Below are 26,472 nucleotides of genomic sequence, written 5' to 3' on the forward strand. Positions count from 1 at the left end.
GCTGAGGGCGTGGCTGTGACGCTGATGCGATGCCCTCTGGAGGTAAGGGTAGGAATTTGGAATTTGGCGATGGTGCTGGCAATAGCTTGTCTACTCTTCGCTCAAGACACCGTGGGCTCTTTAACGTCCACCAACTAATGCCTGCAGACGGGACCCTGTTTAACGTCCATCCGAGGGACTGCACACACATTGATGAATCATCCTGCCTGTGAAACACCAGGATGGCATTCCAGGATTCGAAGTCAGGCTAAACAGCTTTGAGGCGAGTATGCGTACCACTAGGCCATCCTGCCAGCCCACTGAAGTTAGTGATCAAATAGGGTGTGGGTTCATTGCAAAGGGGCAAATATTGTGCAAAAAGTTATAATAGGAAGCTGATGTTATGGTTGATGCAAGTTGTTTCATTTTATACTCTGAAAAGCGAAGTAGCTTTGTATTATAAATAAATATTTGCTGACTATGATGACAACATTGTAACACATACTAAAAAAAAAAAAAACCACCGTTTAGAGGCCATTTTTCCCCACAGAGCGGGGGTTGGCCTTTTCAGGGACCGTGGTTGTTGTTGTTTTTTGTCCCCTTTTTGAAGCAATGTTTTACGGCCGGATGCCCTTCCTGCCGCCAACCCTGTTTGTCGCCTTTTACGACAAGCAGGGAATTACCAGTGAACTGGCACTCAATTAGCCGACCTCGGAAGGATGACAGGCTGAGTCAACCCCCCTGGCGTTAATTCAGCGATCGACCGGGATTCGAACCCAGGATCCTTGGATCCTAAGCTGGCACCCTAGCCGCTAGCCCAACACCAGGGACTATTGTAACACATATTAGGGATATTAGTATATTGTAACACATACTAATATCCCTAATTACTCATCTTCTCTTCTGGCAGCACAAGAAGCTTGGAGAGGGCAGTTTGGAGGAGGTGGCTTCAAGCACCAGCTACTCTGAATGTGACATCAGCAATTCCCTCAAGAATGGCATTCTCTACCTTGAGGATCCATTAAACAATGTACGGGCATGTTTTTATTCAACATTTTATGTCTATCAAAATTTGATGAGCTTACATTGACAATCCATTTTGTCTTTCTGGTACAACGTTAGTGATTCATCAGTTTTTGGCCTTTTTTTTTTTCCATCATGCTGTGAATTCACCTACGGTTTTTTATGGGGGTGTTTAGAATCAAATATGGATGAAGAATCAGAACCAGGCCACAGATCACCACAACCTTTGTCAGTGTTAACTAGAATGGCACTCAGTAGAGTGCATACCTCCGCCAGGCTGAACAGTTTACATTTTGTATCCCACTGATATGCCGGATCTGCATTCGGACTTTAACCAAAATCCAATCTGCTTGTTTGTGTCACCTTCCCAACTTATCCAACAAGTTTTATCCTAATCCGTGCTCAACTTTTTGAAATACCACGATATATATCGTTTTTGGTCCCATCTCTCCATGTTGAAGAATCACTTAAAATTTAAAATAATTTTCGGATTCGGATCCTCCCAAAGTTGAATCAATTCGCCCTCCTCATACACCCAACCTTTCCACCAAGTTTTGTCCGAATGCATCCATAACCTTTTGATATTTCCTGCTCACAGTCAGACAGGAGTGAAAACATAACCTTCGGTGGCGGAGGTAATTATACAGTCCTCCGCGAGATGTCTCATCAGGAGATATTTTTCACAAGCTGGGCAACAAACCTATCATAATAAATATGTGATGCTAATGCGATGGATTTTGAAAGCGCCATTTAAAAATTTTTGACTGTTAAGGTGAAAGGTGCAGTAGTATCTAGTATGCTTCATGTGCCATCTATAGAAGGAGTAGTTGGAGTTATATTTGAAGAAAATAAAAAGGAAGTGGAGGAATGGAAGAAAATGGAAAATAGGGGTGGAGATGGAGTTTAATTAAGCTGCTGAGTTGATGAGAAAGTGTAAGGGAGGCAAATTTACTGGGCATTTGGCATATAGTGTTCTTCTAATGGGGAAGGAGGGGGTTTCTCGAATATTCCAGCATATTTGCAGAAGTGATATTGGATTTATCTGAAGTCTAATGGCACTGCTGGAGGTAAGTCAAGATGAGTGTGCGACAGTACATAATTACCTCCGCCACCAAAGGTGGATTCAGGTTATGTTTTCACCCCTGTCTGTCTGTTTGTTTGTCTGTTTGTTTGTCTGTCTGTTTGTTTGTGAACAAGATATCTGTGAACAAGATATTTGGACGAAATTTGGCAGACAGTGTATGTGACAAGGACAAAATGATTTGATTTTGGTTAAGATCCAGATTCGCATCCAGCTACGAGAATTTTTTAAGTGATTCTTCACCATTGGGAGATAGGGCCAAAAGCGATATATAACAGGATATCTCAAAAAGTTGTGGACGGATTTGGACGAAACTTGGTGGACAGGTTGGTGTGTGACAAGACCAAATAAATTTGATTTTGGTGAAGATCTGAATATGGATTCGGATACGAGAATTATTTAAATTTTTAAGTGATTCTTCACCATTGAGAGATTGTGTGAAAAGTGATACATAACATAATGTTTTAAAAAGTTGTTGACGAGTTATGACTAAACTTGGTGCTTGAGTTGGTTAGGTGACAAGAACAAGGTGATTAGATTTTGGTTCAGGTCCGAATCCAGATCGGCCTATCAGTGGGATACAAAACGTAAACTGTTCAGGCTAGTGGAGGTACAGTATGCACGCTACTGAGTGCCATTCTAGTTTGGTACTGTGCTATAATCCTGGAGGATGTACAAAATAACGTGTGACCATTATGTGCAATTTCATCACCGACATATGTTGAAGTGCAAAGACATTGCTAACCCAGTTATTTATTTACAAGATTTAACTACTTGTACGTATTAATCATTTTTGTGGGAATAGCTACTACTCATTTTCTCCCTTTTCAATCCAACAGGAATGGAATCCCCATTTCTTTGTCCTTACAAGCAGCAAGATTTACTATTCTGAAGAGACGACGTTGCAAGCAGGAAATGATGAAGAAGATGAAGATGAAACCAGACAGCAAGTGAGTAGTTGGAAGGATGTCGAGATGGCCATATCCAGTATCTTGTGAATTATCAAAGAAACTTTTTTTATATTTGATCAAACAAGGTCTCTATGTTATTATAGGCAGAGAGTCTGCTCAAAGATTTGAATCCCGGCCAAGTCATACCATTTACTTTTAAAATGGTATTTCCTTCTTCTTTGCTTGATGCTGAGCATTTATAGGATATAGCATAGATAAATCCCATGGGTTAAAGCATCCTGTGAAAGAAAGAGGAAGGGGTTCTTTGTAATTTTCTCCTTGACCTGAGAGAAAAGCGACATCATAAGATGGTTTTGCTGGTACCGAGTGCCCCAGGAAGTTGCATCACTTTCCCCAAGGTCACAAACTATGTTTGGCTGGAATCTGTCTGCATGTGTATGTGTGATTTATGTGGCAGATTTTCCATGAGCCTTAGATTCTGTTTACAAAAACAGAAATCTATTAGCTTTTCTATCACGTGTCTTTTTTTTTCCGCATCATGGAAGGAAAGAAATTTTTATGAAGAATAAAATAATTTGGAAGAATGGGAATGGGAATGGGAAGAATTTTTTTTTTTTTATGGAAGGAAAGAGTGCAATTGAGAAAACGAATGGAAGGGATGAATATGGGAGAGGGTTAGAATGTAGCAAGGTATTGGAGATTTAGGGAGAGAAGGGAAAGATAATTCATGAAAAAAGGTTTGGGAAGGGAAAGATTTATGGGGCGCATTTTCCCACACTTGATAAATATATGGGCTTTTCCTATCTCACCGCCTTCTTATAACCTTATAGCAGGAGTGCCTGGCATTGGCCAGTGATGTTCTAATCCTTGTGGCATTTTGAGGAAATCAAATTTTGCTTCTTTTTTTCTATTTTTTTTTGTGTGGGCCTAAAACACTTCCCTACACCTACTAAGGAATGGAGTCTGGAAACATTTAATATTACCTTTCACAGAACTACAACGGCTTAGGCACTAGAGAGTGATTATTTTTTTTCAAAAATTTTTTTTTTTAATTTTCAATAATTATTTCATTGATTAAACATTCCCTAGCACTCACTGATGAACCTCTAAAACTTTGAAGAAGGACCGTTTGCCAATTTTAAGAAACATGGTGACACATAGAGACAAACACGCATAATGGAGTTGGATGCTTTCAGACCTAGTAGGTCTCGGTTACATCTTCAGAAACCCACCCACCTGCGGAGATAGCATCCAACAACAGCAACTTGCATGCACACACACACATACATATATGTGCACACCATATATGTATACCATATATATATATATATTCTAGCCGAAAGCACCCGGCGTTGCCCGGGTTCTTTTTTAATGAATTTACTACTATAATTCAGCTTTTACTCACGGCTGTAGAAGATTGACTACTATAATTCAGCTCAGCTTTTAATTGCGAAATGGGCCCAGCCCAGCCGAAGCGCCCTCGACCGGCCTCGCCACCTAGCCTATAACCTTCCCGGGGCCCGTCCCGACATTTTTAGTTATTTTTGAATTAATTTGCTACTATAATTCAGCTTTTACTCGTGGCCGTAGAAGATTGACTACCATAATTCAGCTCAGCTTTTAATTGTGAAATGGGCCCAGCTCAGCCGAAGCGGCCTCAGCCGGCCTTGCCCGGCCTCGCCACCTCGCCTATAACTTTCTGGGGGCCCGCCCCGACATTTTGGGTTCTTTTTGAATGCATTTACTACTATAATTCAGCTTTTACTCGCGGCTGTAGAAGATTGACGACTATAATTCAGCTCACCTTTTAATTGTGAAATGGGCCCAGCCCGGCCAAGGTGGGTGGGCCTCGACCGGCCTCCCCACCTTGCCTAAAACCTTCCCGGGGCCCGTCCCGACATTTTTTGTATTGGAGGTTTTTTTCCTATCTTTCACCGTTCAAGAGATTAGCTTGCGCAGACAAACAAACAAACAAAAACTGTCTTTTGTATATTGTTGCGGTTTTGAGAACCCACACAGGTAACATCATTAAAGGTTAAAGGTTGCACCCCATAGATCGGCCATATGCAACACGTAGATCACCTTAGGACGCTAGTTATTTCTTAGTATGTGTTTAGGATAAGGCCATTCCCAATAGTTGCATCTGCGTTGTGTAGAACAAATAAGAGTAGGCACCATCCATCCATTTTGCAGCCTCCCTTCAATCGACGCCATTAAGCGCTAACCAGTCTGTACATCGCCCTCGCCATTTAGGCTGCCAGCAGCCTTCGCAAACTCGTTGGGCTTCCACTCAAACCAGCCCAAAGGCCACGAGGTAAGGCCCGGAAAGGGGGCGGAGCGCAAGGGTGGAGGTGCGGCCACGTCAAGCAGCCATCAAGGCAGCGCCGGTAAGCCCTAAACAGCCAATCAGGGCTGAGGCGAGATCGCCTGACAGGGTGTGGCTAAAGATTCGAGAGCGTTCGCGGGCGTGGCAATATAACCCCTTGCGCGGTGCTCCCAACCTCAGTTATGAGTGGGGAGAGAGAGGCGCTTGACCTGATCGGAGTTGAATTACGGGAGAGACGCTTGAGTAGTTACGAGAGGGAGAGACGCGCTGTGGCAACAAGCTTTACAGAGGGCGGCGCGCGGCACGCATTGCAGAGGACTGCAGCGTGCAAAAGGACATTGGGGAAGTGGCGCATCGATCGTAACAATACCGGGCGCGCGTATAAAGGCGCCGGTACAAGTATTACGTACGCCAAATCTAATCGCCAACCGATCCCCCGAGATATAATCTTCCGCATCGCGCCTACGCCATGGGGAGAGCTGCCTGCCGTATTCCACCATCTGCACGGTACGAGTCGGGGACCGGTCGAGCTTTGGACCCTCAACCCGACCATCTTCAAATCCCGTGTGAGTGACCCTGAGAGTGAGTCTGAGAGTGAACGGGCCCGTGTCCAGGGATAAGTTAAGACTGTTATTAAGGCTGCCCTGTGTATCTGCTTCTTCCTCTTCCCTGTACATTTTCTTTTCCTTCCTCTTCTTATTTGTACATAATTAATAAACCAATCTGTTCTTCCTGTTTTCCTGATTCGACCGTATCAGTCTTTTCCTCAATTGGGTAAGCGTGGCACGATTAGGAACCGCTTATAATCGGGTCTAGTACCTGTTAACGGCCCGGATCTCGGCTCGCTTCGCTCGGCGTGTCCACCAACGCCGTGGTTCAGGCGGGAGTTATTTCCTCGTTTCCGGTCAGCGTTAGTACTTAGTTTGTCGAAGGACAAATTCGTGCCGGTAATAGGACAAATTCGACCAACAACCCTATTTAACGCTGCCCGGGAAGGACGTTATAGCCCCCGGGATCGCGCCAGCCAGTAAAAGGACAAGGGGGTTAATCCCCCCTTGATAAGGGGAAGGCCGACGTTGGAGGTCCGCAACAATTGGTGTCGGGGAGTGGGATTTGGACCCGAAGTGCACCTAACGCGCTCCAAATTACGAGCGGCCTAAATTTATTTAATTAACATCCAAATTAAATCGTGCCATGGATAGCCAAGGCGGTCGGATGCCGGTGGGGGTAGATGAGGAGGAATTAGAATCGACCCAGGACCCCCGGGAAGAAGTGGGACAATTGGGAGAAATGGAAGAGGAAATTGAGGAGGGTGTAGCAGTAGGGGTTGCAGGCGAACAAAATGGCGGCACCTCACACATGGCGACGAGGGCCGCGCCCGCTGCGCAAATGGGAGAGATGGATGTGCAGGCCCTCATTGTGCAGCTACAGGCAGCCATACAAATGGAGATGGAAAAGAACAGTGAGCGATTGAAAAATGATATGGGAAACCAAATTGGGGGATTGAAAAATGATATGGGAAACCAAATTTGGGGATTGAGTAAGGAGATGGGAGAAATGAGGGCCGATAGTAAGCAAATGGAAAACAGAATGAGGGACGAAGCAAGGGGTACCATTGAGCAATTGGGAAACCAAATTGGGGGATTGGGAAACTATGTGGGAAACCAAATTGGGTGATTGAGAGACGGGTTAAGTAATTTGGAAAATAGAATGGGGGGAGCAATTGGGAAATCAAATTGGGGGCCCAATTGGAGGACGTGGGTGGCCAAATGAAGGACGGGTTAACGGGGTTGGAAAACAGGATGGCCACCCAGGAGAACCAAATGGAAGGAGTGAAGGACGGGTTAATGGGGTTAGAAGACAAGATGGGGGCCAATTGAGGGAAATGGGGGATAAATCTGCCCGGGAAATAAAACAAATGGGGGAGCAGATAGAGGAGGTAAAAAACGGGCTGGAAAGCAAATTGGACGCCCAAAATAATGAATTGGAAGAAATGAGAGTGGCATCTAAGAGGGAAATGGAAGAAATGGGGGAGGATATAAGGCGCGGGGTGAGCGAAGAGGTCGCAGGGGTACGCGACGAAGTAAAGCAGTGTGAGGAGCGTGTGGAGAAAGAGGTGACAGAGTACGGCTAGGTTACAGGGGGGTATAGAGGAGTTGACGCGGGAAGTAGAGAAGCTGACGATGGGACAAAAGTAGTTAGGGGAGCAAGTGGGTAAGAACACGGCCGTGATAGGGGGGCTGAAATCAGCACAAAAAGAAATAAAGAAGGAATTAATAGCGACAAAGAAGGAGTGCCAGATGGTGCACAAGGGGCTGACAAAGAGGTTGGATGAGGTGGTAGAGACGTTTGGGGCGAGAGAACGAGAAATCAGGAACCATGTAGAGATGACCAAGGTGGCCTTAGAAGAAGAAATTGTGGGGGCGCACCGGGAAATAGAGGAGGTGAAACAAAAGTTGGAGGAGGTAGAAGAAGGGGTGAGTGAAATTAAAAAGAGACGAAGGGAGACTAAGAATGAAATAAAGGAAGAGGTGATGGAATTTGTGCAAGGTCTGTGCTTACATCGTGATGACGTACTTGCTAACCAAATAATGAGTTTGCAGGCGGCGGAGGAGGAGCGTAGAGGAAGAAGCGCCGAGGTGAGTGGCGATATGGTCGGAAATGTATATGGTGTGAGGGGAGGTTCAGCGAGCTTGGGGGTTGGTATAGACCCGGGCGTTCGTGAGAGGCCAGTGGTAAGGTATGCGACTGGTCCGGAGTGTGTGGAGAGAGAGTGTGCGCAGGGATGTCCGACCATGGGGAGTGCGAGGGGTGTTGGTGAGCCGGGGTGTGCGAGTATGGAGTGGGTATCGGGTTGCGACGAGGCGACCCAAGCATCGACACCGACAGGGGTAGTCTTTAGAGGGACGGGGTACACACGCGAGCCCCCCGGGAATAGTGTACTGTGGGGGCCCGAACGGTTCGTCCCCGCGCTAACTCCGCAAGGAGCGACGCACGGGGTCCGGCCTTCGGGCAGCCATAAGGTTCCACTCGCGCCATATGACGGCAAGAGTGATTTGAGGGCATACCTGGCGCAATTCGACCATGCGTGTAGGGGGAATGGTTGGAATTTGGATGAAGGTGGAATACACCTCGTGGGGGCACTGCGCGGCGCGGCGGCGGAAGTGCTGACAGCTTTACCACCGGGTGCTATCACCGTGCCAGCCCTCCGTGCGGCCTTAATTAATCGATTCGGCATTGAACAGCAGAGCGAGCTTGTTAAAGCTCAGCTCGCAGTGCGAAAGAGAAAGCCCCAGAAGACCATCGGGGAGCTTGCCTATGACATTCGTCGCGCGGTAGGGATTGCACATGCAGACATGGCAGCGGCCTCCCAGGAAAGCCTGGCGCTGGACCATTTCATCCAGGCCTTTCCGGACCACGAGCTTTGGCAACAGCTCGCCATGTTGCGCCCGCGGACTTTGAGCCAGGTGGCCGACGCTGTGGCCCGTTGGGAAGCAGCGAGGCCTCTGGCCCGGGGAAGCGAGTGCCACGCAGTGGCGGTGCGCCAGGTAGGGCCCATGGCTGGTGGCGGCCCCCTGAGGGGGCCTGCCCCCGAAAGGGGCCCTGGCCTGGAAAGCATGGTCCGAAGGCTGGTGGACCAGCGCCTGGCGGGACCTGGACCATGGCAGGCGGCTCCAGAGGTGGCCCCCGGTAAGCCACGGACAAATGCCCCAATTAGGACGTTTAGGGGGGGGAAATTTGGAATTTCGGAGGCAAGCACCTTACCAGGTGAGGTGCTATAATTGTAGCCGGCTGGGCCACCATGTGTGGGAGTGCCGAGCTCCGCGCCGGGATGGACCCCGGCAGCCGTGACCATCAACTCCACCTCGTACGGGTCGGACTAGCCGACCCCAGACACCCCCCCACCAGGGCCCGGGAAACTAGTAAGTGCCGAGCATATAGGGCCGTGTTCGGTAGTAGGGGATGGTGAAGCCCCCTCATTGACGCGACAGGTCATTCAGTGTGGCCAAAATGGTACAGGTAGCTTGACAATTCGGTGCAAAATTGCCGGCGTGGGGGTAGACACCGTAGTGGACACAGGAGCAAGCGTCACGATAATCAGCCCTGTGATCCTCAATTCGAGTGCAGGCGGCTGGGATAAAATCCAGCGTCTGGAAAATCATAGTTTGCAGCTAGCTACCGGGGTAATGGCCCCGATCATAGGGCGTGCTTTTGTAACCCTCAATTTGGGGTCGCTAAAGAGGGAGATAGAAGTTTGGGTGGCGGAGGTGTGCGACCCATGTTTAATAGGGTTGGATTTGTTGACTGCCAGCGGTTGTAAAATCGATTTGTGCCGGGGGACCCTACAAGTGGGAGTAGATGAGCTACCATTGGAAGGGTTGAGCACGGCCGAGAGGACGGAGCTGGAGGCTTCTGAGGCCGTGACCAGTCCTCCAAGGGCCGAGGCCATAGTACCGGCCCGATGGTTAGCTCGCCCAACATGGCAGGAGTCCTGCGGCCTGGTCGAACCGGTGGCAGCGCAGTCCATTCCGGGTTTAGTCGTGGGCCGCACCCTCATAAAAACGGACGGGCCGGTGGTGGCCGTCCGAGTAATTAATATTAGTGCAGAACCACGCACTATAGTAAGGGGCACGAAGATAGCCGGCTGCACCCCAGTTAACGAAGTCGCGCCAGTGAGGGACGAGAACGTCCAGCCTAGCCGGCCCCAGGGGGAGTCTTCAGAAAGTACTAGGAATTGGCCCGATCCCATTTGTGAGATGGTAAATCGAAGTAGCATAGAGTTGGAGAGTACCCAGAGGGAGGCCTTACACAAATTAATTGAATCCCATTTGGATATCTTCTCCTTGTCCTCCGAGGATATTGGACGTACGGGCCTGGTGAAACATCAGATCCACACCGGTGAGGCCAGGCCTATTCGTCAGCCCGCCCGACGGCTCCCTTGGAGCAAGAGGGAGGAAGCTGACGAGCAGGTAGAAAAAATGCTCGATGCAGGTATCATCGAGCCCTCGGGAAGTCCTTGGATGTCACCTGTTGTGCTAGTCAAAAAGAAAGATGGGACCACGCGTTTCTGCGTGGACTATCGCCAGCTAAACAACGTGACACTCAAAGACTCATATCCCCTGCCAAGAATTGACGATACCCTCGATGCCATTGCGGGCTCAAATTGGTTCTCAACCTTGGACCTCAAGAGTGGGTATTGGCAGGTGGAGATGGATAGGGCAGGGAAGGTGAAAACGGCATTTTCCACAGGTAAGGGGCTGTATCAGTTCACTGTGATGCCGTTTGGTTTGTGTAATGCCCCCGCCACCTTTGAACGATTGATGGAGCATGTACTGGGCGGCATGCCATGGCATTCATGCCTGGTGTACCTGGATGACGTCCTGGTACATGCTAAAACATTCCCCCAAGGCATAGCTAATTTGGACCAGGTGTTTGGGTGCCTTAGACAGGCAGGGTTGAAATTGAGTCCGAGTAAGTGCACTTTGTTTGCTAAAGAGGTGGCCTATTTAGGTCACGTCATTGGTCGCGAGGGGGTAAAAACAGACCCAGGCAAAATTACAGCGGTAGAGGAGTGGCCCGCACCACGTACCATCAAGGAGGTGCGGGGATTTTTGGGACTCTGCTCCTACTACAGGCGCTTTGTGGCAAAATTTGCAGAGTTGGCCCGGCCCCTTCACTGGCTTACGGAGAAGGGGACGAGATTTAATTGGACAAGGGAGTGCCAAGAGGCCTTCCTAGCATTGAAGGGGTGTTTGACATCCGCACCCATTCTAGCGTACCCCACTAGTGACGGGACATTTACCCTGGACACGGATGCAAGCCAGGAAGGATTGGGCGCAGTGTTGTCCCAGACACAGGTGGGCGTGGAGAGAGTGATCGCTTATTATAGTCGGGCCATCAGTAGGCCCGAACGAAATTTTTGCATCACTCGTAAAGAGTTATTGGCTATGCTGGCTGCCATGAGCCATTTCCACCCGTACTTGTACGGGCGGAAATTTCTGGTTCGAACTGACCATTCCCCCCTGCAATGGCACCTCCAGTTCAAGGAACCTGAGGGCCAAATTGCAAGGTGGTTGGAAAAGTTGCAGCAGTACGATTTCAGTGTGACCCATAGGGCCGGGAAGGCCCATGGGAATGCCGATGCACTCTCTCGACGTCCTTGTTTGGGGGAAAACTGTAAATTTTGTGCGAGACACGAGGAGAGGGAACAATTGGCAGATTCCACTCCTGCCCTCGTAGTCCGTGCAACCCGGGTGAGAGGGCCAATTTTGCCACGAACCGCAGATGAAGAATTCGGAACATTGGCTTGGATCACGGCCCAGCGGGAGGATGCCGTACTGGGACCGGTGTACGAATGGGTTCGATGGGGACAAAGACCTAATGGAGAAGAGGTCACCCCCCTCGGGGCGCCAACAAAGGCAGACTGGGCCCAGTGGCAAACCCTGGAATTGAAAGATAACATCTTGTACCGCAAGTGGGCGGAGGCTCCCTCTGAGAGAACTTCCTGGCTGGTGATAGTCCCAGACAAAATTTAAGAACACAATATTACAGCAGGTGCATGGTACCCGCTCCGGCGGCCATTTGGGCAGGACAAAGACAACATCTCGGGTCCGCCGGAGGTTCTATTGGGTAAATATGGGGCGCGACATACAGGACTGGTGTCGGAGATGCGATGCCTGTACTGCCAAAAAGGGACCAGCACGGAGGATGAGGGCCCCCCTTCAATTACACCAGGTGGGGGGCCCCCCTTGAGCGGGTGGCTATGGATATTCTAGGACCACGACCCCGCACCCGCCAAGGTAATATAAGTACATCCTCGTTGTAATGGACTATTTCACCAAGTGGCCGGAGGCCTATGCCCTCCCCAACCAAGAAGCCGGGGTGGTGGCACAGGCCTTCGTGGAAGGATTTGTATGTCGGCATGGGATTCCAGAGGAGCTCCACACCAACCAGGGCCGAAATTTTGAGAGTCAATTGTTAAAAGATGTGTGCAGGCTCCTGTCAATTAGAAAAACAAGGACAACGCCCTTAAGACCTCAATCTGACAGGATGGTGGAAAGATTCAACAGAACTCTGGTTCAACAATTAGCATTGTTCACCACCACCCGTTAGGACGACTGGGACGAACATCTCCCGTATTTGTTAATGGCCTACCGAACCAGCCAGCACGGAGCCACCGCATGCAGTCCAGCGTTGCTTATATATGGGCGGGAGTTGCGGGCTCCCGCCGACTTGCTATGCGGTCCCGTGCCAGACACCACTGATACGCCGCCGAGGGAGGGCTATGCACGTCACCTGGAGGAAGGCAGGGAGAGGGTCCATGCCTTCGCACGCCGCCAGCTTCAGCTGGTGGGTGCTAAGATGAAGCGCAGGTACGACCACCGGAGCCAGGGGAGTCAGTACGCTCCGGGGATGAAGATTTGGTTCTTTAATCCCCGGAGGCGGAAGGGTAGGTGCCCCAAACTCACCTCTCCCTGGCAAGGCCCGGGGGTCGTCCTGTCGCAAGTCTGTGACGTGGTCATTAAGATCAAAATGGGGCCACGAGCCCTCCCTCGGATCGTCCACACCGACCGGTTGAGACCCTACACCGGCGAGCAGGCGCCCTCATGGATCGCCTCGGCTTTAGATGCCGAGGCAGGACCCAGTACCTCACATGATGGGGGCTCAGTGCGAGAGGACTGGGGGTGATAGTGGGAGATAGTGTCCGATGTAGAGGGATGGTAGCTCGACCATCCCTCACATCATCTTTGGGGCACATGAGCTATAGTTTATGGGGTTTGGCAGTGGAAACTAGCCAAGGTGGGCTAGGATAATGTTAGGGACTTAGAAGTTACTTTAGGAGACTAAGATTTAAGTAGTGACCTTTGAACATGTAGAGGGGACGTAGTCAGATTAGGTGGTGATAATGACGAGGGATGTGCTTAGTGTAAAGGGATGACAGGGAAAGCACTAGTATTAGGGGAAGGAGATAGTTAGATGATGCTGTGTGTATGAGGATGCGCTTTAGGCGCAAATGAGGAATTGGGAATGAGAGTCATGGTGGTGATGGTGAGCAAATGAGGCAATGTTCGAGAATTGTGTGTGTGTGTGTGTGTGTGTGTGTGTGTGTGTGTGTGTGTGTGTGTGTGTGTGTGTGTGTGTGTGTGTGTGTGTGTGTGTGTGTGTGTGTGTGTGTGTGTGTGTGTGTGTGTGTGTGTGTGTGTGTGTGTGTGTGTGTGTGTGACAGAGACAAAAAAAAAAAAGTGTATGAGTAGAGTATTGTGGACAAGTGTAAGTGTATTGAGTGATTGACTTGCATGGGGTGCAAGTGAGAATACTGAGTGGTGTGGAGTAAATGGTGTGTGCAATGAGTGGTGTGGAGTGCATGGTGCGAAAGAGTGGATGGGGGAAGATGGACCCCTTCACGAATACCCGGGGAGGGTAGTTTAAAGTTAGGGAGAGGGAGTAGGTAAAATTATGTGGATATTGACATCTGTGGTGCAAGGAGTAGCAATGAAATGCTTAGAGGGGTGCAGAGATTTGGAATGGAAAGATGTATCATGACGTGGGTGAGACATTGTGTTGATTCCATCCCTTCCTTCTTGGGAGGGATTGGAGACGAATTTGATTTAGGGGAGATATGGGAGACGAGACGGTAGAGACAAATTTGTAAATTGTGTAAATACGGGGAGGGACAAGGGTAGTGTAGGCGACATTGGGGGTGACATACGAGTAGGGACGAGCTTTCTCAGCTCGCTCTCCCGCGCCCCTCATATTGCATTACCTTGCATTGTGTGTACCCTTGTGCCCTTGCCCCCGCTAACCTCTGCTTTGTCTTCCTCCCCACTCATGGACCCATGGTCTTTTGTCGAGGGGAGTGTGCAGGTGTCCTGAGCCGTGCGGCCGCACTTTGCGCTGCACCCTGCTGCCTGCTGCCTACACTGATACACCATATGGACCACACGTTCTGTGGCCTGGCACCTTTGCTGGAGCAGACCATTGCTGCCAGCAGTGTCTTACTTGCGGACCACTGTTCTTTAGTGGCGCACATGCCAAGCAGTAGGACCACCTACGCTGGCCCTGCTGGGCAAATAAAAAGCGGACACGGTTTGTGCCCTTTTTTTAAATTAATTAATCTTTGGTGTGCCCGGACAACAAGATGGTAAACTTTAACGATGGCACACCGAAGATCCATGAAGCCAGAAGCAAGAAGATACATAGGCCCAGCAGTCAAGCCAATCACACGGCATCATTAATAATTATTTCTGAAATGTTTTTGTGCATTGGTGATAGTGCTTTTTGTGCATTTTTTTTATTATGGTGCATTTATTGTGCATATGGGTGTATGGTGTATTGGTGCAGTGCATGGCAATGGTGTTTCCTCTTCTCAAAAACATTCTTCTTTCTCCCACAAAAGACAGGTCCTGGGTTGTAGTTTTGTAAATAAATAGTGTCTTGTAAATAACATGCTCCCCACCGGCTTTATGTGTAGTTTACGAATAATTCCGTAATTCGGTTAATTGTGGGCGTGAGTCAGTTAGGTCGTACACAATGCAGCAGGTGGGACATATCTAGTGTTAAAACTGTCGCACTCAGGGTAGTAGGTTAAAAGTAGAGGGAAACCACACCTAAGTGTCACACTAATGTTAAAGAGTAGTCCTGACCCAGGTATCGGAAGCCGGCCGTCCTCACCGGTATGTGGTTCGGCTCGGAACGAGGCTGGCGAAAGGAGGGGTGCAGTGTTACGGTTTTGAGAACCCACACAGGTAACATCATTAAAGGTTAAAGGTTGCACCCCATAGATAGGCCATATGCAACACGTAGGTCACCTTAGGATGTTAATTATTTCTTAGTATGTGTTTAGGATAAGGCCATTCCCAATAGTTGCATCTGCTTTGTGTAGAACAAATAAGAGTAGGCCCCATCCGTCCACTTTGCAGCCTCCCTTCAATCGACGCCATTAAGCGCTAACCAGTCTGTATATCGCCCTCACCATTTAGGCTGCCAGCAGCCTTCGCGAACTCGTTGGGCTTCCACTCAAACCAGCCCAAAGGCCACGAGGTAAGGCCCGGAAAGGGGGCGGAGCACGAGGGTGGAGGTGCGGCCACGTCAAGCAGCCATCAGGGCGGAGCCGGTAAGCCCTAAACAGCCAATCAGGGCTGAGGCGAGATCGCCTGACAGGGTGTGGCTAGAGATTTGAGAGGGTTTGCGGGCGTGGCAATATAACCCCTTGCGCGAGGCCCCCACCTCAGTTATGAGCGGGGAGAGAGAGGCGCTTGACCTGATCGGAGTTGAGTTACGGGAGAGACGCTTGAGTAGTTACGAGAGGGAGAGACGCGCTGTGGCAACAAGCTTTAAAGAGGGCGGGCGCGCGGCACGCATTGCAGAGGACTGCAGCGTGCAGAAGGACATTGGGGAAGTGGCGCATCGATCGTAACAATACCGGGCGCGCGTATAAAGGCGCCGGTACAAGTATTACGTACGCCAAATCTAATCGCCAACCGATCCCCCGAGATATAATCGTCCGCATCGCGCCTACGCTACGGGGAGAGCTGCCTGCCGTATTCCACCATCTGCACGGTACGAGTCGGGGACCGGACGAGCTTTGGACCCTCAACCCGACCATCTTCAAATCCCGTGTGAGTGACCCTGAGAGTGAGTCTGAGAGTGAACGGGCCCATGTCCAGATATAAGTTAAGACTGTTATTAAGGCTGCCCTGTGTATCTGCTTCTTCCTCTTCCCTGTACATTCTTTCTTTTCCTTCCTCCTCTTATTTGTACATAATTAACAAACCAATCTGTTCTTCCTGTTTTCCTGATTCAACCGTATCAGTCTTTTCCTCAATTGGGTAAGCGTGGCATGATTAGGAACCGCTTAGAATCGGGTCTAGTACCTGTTAACGGCCCGGATCGCGGCTCGCTTCGCTCGGCGTGTCCACCAACGCCATGGTTCGGGTGGGGTTATCTCCTTGCTTCACGGTCGGTGTTAGTACTTAGGTAATAGGACTAAATTCGACCAACAACCCTATTTAACACCGACCGGAAGGAACGTGATAGCCTCGGGATCGCGTCGGTCAGATAAAGGACAAGGGGATTAATCCCCCCTTGATAAGGGGAAGGCCGACTTTTGGAGATCCGCAACAATATATAGAAGGTGTGTGTGTGTGTGTGTGTGTGTGTGTGTGTGTGTGTGTGTGTGTGTGTGTGTGTGTGTGTGTGTGTGTGTGTGTTTGTGTGTGTTGGTGTTGGTGTTGATACTTCGGGACCTGGGTGGACTTTGATCCACCTTCTGAAACCTACATATGGAGATTATAATAAGACACACACCACATGCACACAAACTGATCTCTTGTATATAGATTGACACCGAGTTTCAAATAAGCACCAAAGATGAGCACCACTGCAAAACTTGCAGCATTGTGTTTTAACAATTACTCAGCACTAATTTGAGGTCACTATCCCAAAGGTCTAGAACCTGTTAAAGGCATTCCGACTCTTCTTTGCAGAGTGAGAAACAACATCAACTGCATATTCATTCGTTACTCGTGACATAATTTCCAAACAATTTGCAGTCAATTCCTAGTCTTCTTTACTATACTAGGGCATGCCCGTACGTGGGTGCCCGTTCCTTGCCAAAAAAAAAAAAAAACGCTACCCGTACGCTCTACCCCGCCCGTACGCCCGTAAACAACAAAAACAACGCTCTTCGCTTCCGCCCTTCGCTCTGGGAGAAATAATGCGCATAAGAAATCGAGAAATTATTATTTTCTCCGGAAGAAATCGAATTACGAACCGTAATGGCGCACGCGCTCGGCTCGGCTCGCAACAACGCGTTCTGTGATTGGCTGCCGGAAGTGAAGTCTTCACTGTCCGGAAGGTCGCAAATCGCAGTTACGATGAATCGCAAATTAGTTTTATTTAGTTTTAAAACATAGTTTAACGGCAACATAGTTTTCCAACGTGAAATAAATGAATACGCTCTCAAATGTGCCGTCCGAGGCAGAGTCTGTTCGCCACGTTCGGCACACGTGATAGCTCGCTGCTCTCTGATTGGTTGAATCGTTTTTTGGACATAGCTCGGTAACTACTTGTCCGATTAATATGAAACCTTGAAAAGGCACATCCTCGGGTCCCCAGCAATATACCTGGCAAGTTTAAAGTATATCGGACCCGTGGTTGTCGAGAAACAGCGGTCACAGACATACATACATACATACATACATACATACATACATACATACATACACACAGAGATTACTGGAATTATAGATAGATGCATATATAGTGTAGCAGCATAGCAAACCTGTTGTGCATTTTGTGATACAAGCACCAAATTTGGCACAAATGTACATTAATATGTTGCGAACATTTTCAGATATTGGGCCACTTGAAATTCCGTAATTTTTTTTTTCAAATTTTTTCAAATTTCGTAATTTCAAATTTTTCGGGTGACACCGTCACAATTTCGGTCTTCGAGGCCGGCCGATAGGCAAAGTGTGACCGGAAGGGACGAGGTTCTCCTGACCACGTGGCCCTCGATCTGGGAAGCGAGAGGCGTTCCATTAGTGGACGCGCCCCTCACGCCCGACTTTTGGGCGGCCCCGGCAGGCCGTTTGTTTTGACGTTCCGTGACAGGCCCCGCATTTTCAAGTGGCCCAATATCTGAAAATGTTCGCAACATATTAATGTACATTTGTGCCAAATTTGGTGCTTGTATCACAAAATGCACAATTCTTTTGAATATTTGGGCTAAGCCGCCCCACTAATAGGAGTACTTTGAAATGATTATTTTACGAAACATCTTCACCATATCATGTAATTTATATATTTTTGATGACATATGGATAAAATTAGGTAATTTTTCAGGTGAATATTTGAAATGTGATTTTTAAAAATAATACCATCATAACTCTTGGTTATAATCTAGGAAGTATTCAACACCATGTTATCAAAAATGATATGTTGGCGAGTGAAGATGTAATGTACAGAAATATTGTTTGAGAGAAAAATCGCCAAATAATGGAAATCCAACCAATTATGTGTGCAGGAAACGAATAATAATGAGCTGCATTTTACTGAAAAGTGGTTTCATGGAAAGCTGGGTGGTGGGCGTGATGGCCGTCAGATTGCAGAACGCCTCCTCATGGATTATTGCCTTGAAAATGGTGGCAAAGATGGCACATTCCTCGTGCGAGACAGTGAGACATTCGTTGGAGATTACACATTGTCATTCTGGTAAGTGGTTTGTTTTTCTCCATTACCCCCTGTGTACATTTATACATAGTTTCAGACTATACGTTCTTCTACTTGTCTTTTTCCTTGAGCGATACGAATTGTCATTATCACCCTTTGCCCTCCTTCCCTGACCCCCACCCCCGATTGTTTTCTCCCTTTTTCTTGTATTCCTTTGTCTTTACTTCCCTTCCCCAAGGCGCTCTGGACGTGTGCAACATTGCCGTATACACTCGAGGCAGGAAGGGGGTTCAATACGTTACTTCCTCACTGATAACCTCCTGTTTGACTCTCTCTACTCGCTCATCCTGCACTACCGGGATGTTCCTCTTCGCTGTAACGAGTTTGAGATGCGCCTCACAGACCCCGTGCCTCAACCAAATGCCCATGAGAGCAAGGAGTGCGTTTTATCCACTGCTTCTATTTGAATGTTATTTAAGGTTATGACGTGGTCATGAGTACAGTTATGTGGTGGGAAAGGAAAGTCGAGAAGGGACATGAAATGGTCATTCCTCAATATAATTGCTTGTATTCGGTAAATGTCATTTATTTTTATGTTTTGCTCTGTGATAAGTATAATGCACACAATATGTTGATTGTTGTTAATTAAACTTGCACATGTTATCTTTAGCTATAGTACCATGTAAAGCACTATGTACATATGCCAAGACTATTACAGTTGTAAACAGCATGTCGAGATCTCGAGAGAGCATTAAAAGACCACTACCCAAAAGTAGGATTGTGAAATGGCATATGGGTTTTCACATGGTCATGCAAACACCAGTTCTGGACAGTGCTGTTTATGCACAATGGTATTGTGCAACTCCACAAGGTTGCTGGCTTCAATAGGCCAGGATGGGAAACGATTTTTGTATGAAACCTCCATGAAGAATCCCTTCGTGGGATGAAAAGCAGAATGCATTGAAGGGTGCTTCACCATAAAAATGCTTACGAGGCAGATGCCTCACTGCAGCAGAAAATAGACACGTTTTGTAATATCTAGATTATGGTTAATTACACCAACAGATTGGGCTGTTTAGAAGTGTTTCCCAGTGTTTCGACAACAGAGTTCCGGAGAATTTCAAATTCACAAATTATTTGAAAGACAGCCCACATTTTATGTTTATTTTGAGCAGTACATCTGGATTAAACTCGTGTGGATTAAAACATAGTATGAGACAGTTTGGTGCTGGTCACACATTTAATCAGTTATTCAATGAACTGAAATATGTGTGAATATATATATATATATATATATATATATATATATATATATATATATATATATATATATATATATATATATATATATATATATATATATATATATATATATATATATATATATATATATATATATATATATATGTATACATATATGTATATATATATATGTATATATATATGTATATTTTTAATCAACAGGAAGTAAATTCCTGCATGGGGCTAGGGAGAAAAAATTCTGGCTCAACCCAGGACTCGAACCCATGGACCTCATCACTTAGCGGTGACAGCCCACTGAGCATACACACACACACACACACACACACACACACACACACTCCACCTGCACACCTCCACCACTGCAGTTGCCTCCGAGCTTACCTGCTCCTTACCCTAACCTAACTACTGGGGAAGGCCCTCTGGCGCTCTCCCCACTTCGGTGCCCTCTCTGGCACTGGGCTACCCGGGTCCCGTCCTCCGGATCCTCGGGCCCCATCCACAACTACCGGCTCCCAGAGCCCACCTGCGGCCTCACCTGGCCGACATCCTCACAGTGGTGGAGTGCCCAACCAACTACACACACTAACAGGCTACACGCCCAGCCATTTCCACAACACTAATGCACCCATCCACAATACCATTCTGCAACCGCACCACAAATGCCAATATCCAACACAATTTACCTATACCCTCTACCTAACACTTACACTAACCCGCCCCGGGTATCCGTGATGGGGGTCCACTCTTCCCCCATTCACACCTTCGCACCATGCACACCACTCCGTACCACTTACTCCAACTCTCTCCACACACTCATTCTCTGCTCCATGTATTGCACACACCTGTACTTGCACACCTGTGCTCTCACACCTGGTGCCACCTGCACCCTTCTCTCCCCAAGCGCATTCGCGCTGATCCACAACTCACTACTCATACACTGCTCCACACACCTGTCCAGTTCTCACACAGCATCATCTCATCTAACTACTCCCCTCTGAAACTTGCGCTTCCCAGTCGTCCTTTAAACTATTGCGCTCCTCGTCATTATCAACCACACTAATCTACCTGCGTCCCCACTACAGGTATCAGTCACTAACTAAACTTAACGTTACCTAATGTCATCTTCTAGGGCCCTATCAATATCCTAACCCACCCGGGCTAGTTTTCACTGCCATACACCCCATAATCTATTGCTCCTTTGCCCCCCTATGGGAAGGATGGTGGATTTGCCATCCCACCACATCGGGGGTCTCTCACTACCAACTTTGCACATCAAATTTCAACAAATCCAAAATTTGGCCAATCACTGCCCATCATCTGCAATCATTACTGCCAATCCTTTGCCAATCATCAAATTTTGTTTTTCTCTAATTTTGGGGCCAAAACACTATCCTCATCACACAGTCTACTCACTAATGCCTCTCGGTGCGCCAATTCCTGTCCAAAGCCGCGCTTCGTAAAGCCAAGCCATGAATGCGGGTTGTTCTGTGCCAGCGGCTGGATGCGTCCGGCACTCGGTGCAGGGACGGGGGCTTACCCGGGCCGAGATCCCACGCACCATCTCGGCGTGGAGCCATCCAATGTCCCCGATCTCGACCTGCCGGAATGCCTCAACAAAAAGTGGTCGCCATGACGACCCTTCCTATCCAGCGCCCCGCTCCGCCTAGTGGAGCACGGACGCGGCCGTTCAAAGCGAGGCCCAGCACGCACCGAGGGGCCCGATTCGGCTAAAAGTCGCTCTTACCTCTAAACCTGTTACCGTCGATGCTTCACCTGGACGCTTACACCCCGCAGCCCGTTCCTTGCTCACACATCCAGCCGTTTCCATGCTCCTCGTACCTTTCCTTACACACCCAGTACACCCATTCCACTCACAGCCTTGGTCACACACCTGACCACCGAACACTTTGGTACACATTCGTTGGTCGCACACCTCACCAACACACCTCTTCGCGCCCCCTCCTCTGTCACCTCCTCTGTGACAATCACAGGTGTGCTCTCATTCGCACACCCAACCACGTGCCTCACCACCAACTCCAGCGTGCATTCCCACTCACGCTCTACCATTCCAGGTGTGCATCCTTCCATCCCAGGTGTACATCCTCGCTCACCTGTCACAACCAACTCACTCTCCTTGTCACTCTCACTACTCTCACCTCCATTCTTGACAGCGCACTCACCCTTACTCTTGACAGCGCACTCTTTCCCCATGCACCTGTCCGTCACACACCTTTCTCGCGCACACTCTTGCGCACACTCTCCCGTCACACCCTCTGTAACACTTACCACACCGCACTTCCATGTGCTCCCTCGCACACGCGCTACGACCGACTCACTCTCGCCAGCACCCTCACTCCTTGGCACGCACTTTTTCCTCACACACCCCAGAGTCGGACTTTCTCGCACACCTCCTTTTTCGCACACCAGACCTGTCGCACACTTCACCAACGGCCTCTCACGAACACCCGGGTCTATCTCGACCCCCAAGCTTCTTAAATCCCCTGGCGCATCATACGCACGACCATATTGGTCACCACTTACACCGGGTCCTCTTCCTCTTCGCTTCTCCTCCATCACCTGCGAATCCCTCATCCGGTTAATGAGCACATCATCACGATCCAGACACAGACTTTGGACCAATTCTTTTATCTCCTCTTTTATCTCTTTCTTATCCTCTCTCCGTCGCTTCTTAATTTCGCTCACCCCTTCTTCCACTTCTTCTAATTTCTGCTTCACCTCTTTTATTCCCCGGTACGTCTCCTCAAGCTCGTCCTCCAAGGCTACCTTGACCGTTTCCATGTGCGTCCTCACCTGCCGGTCCTTCGTCTCCATTACCTCTATCACCTCGTCCAGCCTCGTTGTCAGTCCCTCACGTACCATCTGACATTCCCTCTTCGTCGCTACCAAGTCATCTTTTAGTTCTTTCTGTGTCGCTTTTAAACCTCCTAATACCGCAGTGTTCCTTTGAACCTGCTCCACTAACTCCGTCTGTCCCACCGTCAGCTGCTCCACCTCCTGCGTCAGGTCCTCTATGCCCCCTTGTAACTTTACAGTCCCCTTTCTCACCTCCTTCTCCATGTGCTCCTTACAGTGCCTCACCTCCTCGCGCACTCCTCCGACCTCCTCACTCACACCTCTTCTGATCTCCTCTCCCATCACTTGCATCTCCTGCCCAGATGCCACCCTCATCTGCTCCATTTCCTCCCTGTGAGCATCCATTTTAGTTTCTACCCCCATTCTGACCCCCTCTATCTGCTGCCCCATTTGTTTAACTTCCCTTTCCGCTTGGTCCCTCATGTCCCTCAATTTGCCTTCCATGCTGTTTTCTAACCCCTCTAACCCCTTTTGCATCCCTTCCATTTGATTCTCTTGAGCGGCCATTCTGTTTTCTACCCCCATTAACCCCTCCTGTATTTCCCCTAATCTATTGTCTAACCGTTGGCTATTGGCCCCCATGTCCTCCCTCAATTTCTCGCTATTGGACCCCATTACCCCCATTTGGTTTCCCATTACCCCCATTTGGCCCTGCAATCGCTCACTATCAGCCCTCATTTGCTCACTATTCTGGGCCATAAGGGCCTTCATTTGTATTAAAAACAGGTTCAAATCCACCGGTGGCGCTACCACGGTCGTGGGCGTGGTCGCCGTGGCTATGTGCGAGGCGCCGTTTTGCGCGCCCGCAACCTCGTGCGCCAGCACGCCATTTTGCGATTCTGCTACCCTCACTGCTTCGCTCTCCTCTTGTCCCTCATGTCCCTCAATTTGGTCCTGGATCGACCCTGCCTCACTCTCCTCTACCGGAACCCAGCTGTCTTGATCCGCCATAGCGCGACTTTCAAAATTCGGGTTTTTTTTTTTCGTAAAACAAAATCAAATTTCGCCGTTATAATTTCGAGCGCGTGAAACGCGCTCCGGATCGAATTCTACTTCCCAACACCAATTGTTACCCTAATGGTACAATTGGTGTTCCAAAATTTGGGCCTAACAAATTTAGTCCCAGGTCCGAATTCCACTCCTCGACACCAATTGTTACGGACACGACTTATTAAGATGTTATGCTGGGCCGAGCGGAATGGCCGCCGTGTTCGCACAAGTTACCCGATTATACTCGAACCTTGGCCGAGTCGCGCTACGCTAAATCAATTGAGGAAAGGACACAGCGGCTGGGTTAAAATGACACGACACCAGGGGTACGGTTCTCAAGACCTCCGGAGGAGGTTATAATATTGCGGAAGGTTAGATTACAAAGACAAGAGAGACAGCATAGAAAGGTGGGCACTTAAACACGGTCTTATCTTAGCCCCGACAGACGACAGATAAACGGGACAAGACTGACTCACACGGGGATTGATGGCAAGGAAGGCGGGTAGTCGATGGCTCAAGGTGCACTCTTGGCTCAGGGACAGAATCGACCCGGTCCGGTCCAGAGATGCAGGGAGGTCACAGCGCTCGGAGGTCGCGACTGGTTCTTCTTCGTGGCTGAGGCGCATCTGACGTCACGTCCGGTCAGTCCTGCGTATATCCGGCGGGGAGTGACACGCCCTCGGCTCGTTAGCGCCGCCCCAGATGGAATCGGCCCGTTGCTTCTTATTGGGTGCGGGGGTTACCGGGCTCCGCCCTTGACGAGGAGCTGACAGCCAGCCCCTTCGTGGTAACCCCGTGGGCGCACATGGCAATGGCGGCTAACCAAGCCGGTGTGAGGACGCACACTCCCCGCACGCCGTTGTTGTAGTTGTTGTTTCATGGGGAAGATGGGAGGAGGTATGGGGAGGTCCTAAACTCACTACTGGTGCCATACAATCACATTCTGGTGCAACGAAGAGTCAGAATTAATGGAAACGAGTCCTTAACTGACATAGACTAAGAATAACTAGCAAGAGGTCCGAAAGTTGTCTACGTGAGATGCGGTGGACCTGGGCACGACATTTAATGGGGGAAGAAGGGGAAAGTCGGTTCTACAGAGTGTTGTTTACAGACAATGGGACTAGGGAATGGGGGATTGGGGATAGTTGGGGAGTATTGGGGAAATAGGGGAATATTTACAAGCAGATATGGAGGCCAAGTCCCATATCCGCAACAATATATATATATACACAAAGAATTAAGTTAAGCACCCCCCCCGTTTTTTTACAACCTCGCACATTACAAGTTTGTTGTCGTCAAAACAGTGTAATATACCCATGTTATTGCTATATTTTCTGGAGAAGTGATATTATGGTCACATAAAAACATAACAATCATGCCGTTTTCAATATTTTATTCTGAATAATTTAAGGTGAAATTTTTTGGGAATTTTAGGCATATTTTCACCTCAATTTAAGTATGGAGCTATAGGTCCATCACGGACAGTGTGGATGACGTTTATGTTTTCTAACGTACAGTCATTGTTCTGAGAAGACCTCTAGCGATCTTTGCGTCAATAACGTGTGTAGGACCCACGTGATCGGATCATTGACTCAACCCTACGTCTCATAGACCCTGTAAGCCGTCGTATGCGTTGCTGTGGCAGGTTGTTCCATTCCCGATGTAATGCACGTTCCAATTCATCCAGATTGGCTATTGGAGGGACCATCTTCGCAATTTGTCGTCCCAACATGTCCCGAACGTGCATTACATCGGGAATGGAACAACCTGCCACAGCAACGCATACGACGGCTTACAGGGTCTATGAGACGTAGGGTTGAGTCAATGATCCGATCACGTGGGTCCTACACACGTTATTGACGCAAAGATCGCTAGAGGTCTTCTCAGAACAATGACTGTACGTTAGAAAACATAAACGTCATCCACACTGTCCGTGATGGACCTATAGCTCCATACTTAAATTGAGGTGAAAATATGCCTAAAATTCCCAAAAAATTTCACCTTAAATTATTCAGAATAAAATATTGAAAACGGCATGATTGTTATGTTTTTATGTGACCATAATATCACTTCTCCAGAAAATATAGCAATAACATGGGTATATTACACTGTTTTGACGACAACAAACTTGTAATGTGCGAGGTTGTAAAAAAACGGGGGGGGGGGTGCTTAACTTAATTCTTTGTGTATATATATATATATATATATATATACATATATGTATGTATACATATATGTATATATATATATATGTATATGTATATGTATATTTTTAATCAACAGGAAGTAAATTCCTGCATGGGGCTAGGGAGAAAAAATTCTGACTCAACCCAGGACTCGAACCCATGGACCTCATCACTTACGCGGTGACAGCCCACTGAGCATACACACACACACACACACACACACACACACACACACATATATATATATATATATATATATATATACATACATACATACATACATATATATATATATATATATATGTATATATATATATATATATATATATATACATATATATATATACATACATACACACACACACACACACACACACACACACACACACACACACACACACACACACACACACACACACACACACACACACATATATATACAATTATACAGACGTGAAAAAGTAAGTGCACCCCACGTAAAGTTTTGACCTTTTCAACATATTTCAACATACAGCTATTTGACCTTCATTTCAACAATATTGATAGATAAAGGTGATATAATATAGCAAATATCATGAAACATTTACATTTTGTAGTCCATTGTATTATTTAAATAAACATAAATGCAAATTTCGCATGTGGAAAAAGTAAGTACACCCTTGGCTC

General features: G+C 48.1%; 1 protein-coding gene across 1 annotated transcript in view; it reads left to right on the forward strand.

The window, feature by feature from the left end:
- The window catches only part of PLCG1 (phospholipase C gamma 1), a 208,036-nt gene that overhangs the window by 107,773 nt on the left and 73,791 nt on the right, over window positions 1-26,472 (forward strand). Inside the window, exons 15-18 of the mRNA XM_068126684.2 lie at window positions 890-1,009; window positions 2,923-3,033; window positions 18,348-18,535; window positions 18,732-18,932. Coding sequence (XP_067982785.1) covers window positions 890-1,009; window positions 2,923-3,033; window positions 18,348-18,535; window positions 18,732-18,932 — 620 coding nt within the window. The remainder of the gene's footprint in view (window positions 1-889; window positions 1,010-2,922; window positions 3,034-18,347; window positions 18,536-18,731; window positions 18,933-26,472) is intronic.

This window comes from Myxine glutinosa, chromosome 10 (assembly GCF_964187855.1).
Source record: "Myxine glutinosa chromosome 10, kmMyxGlut1.1, whole genome shotgun sequence".
NCBI lineage: Eukaryota > Metazoa > Chordata > Myxini > Myxiniformes > Myxinidae > Myxine > Myxine glutinosa.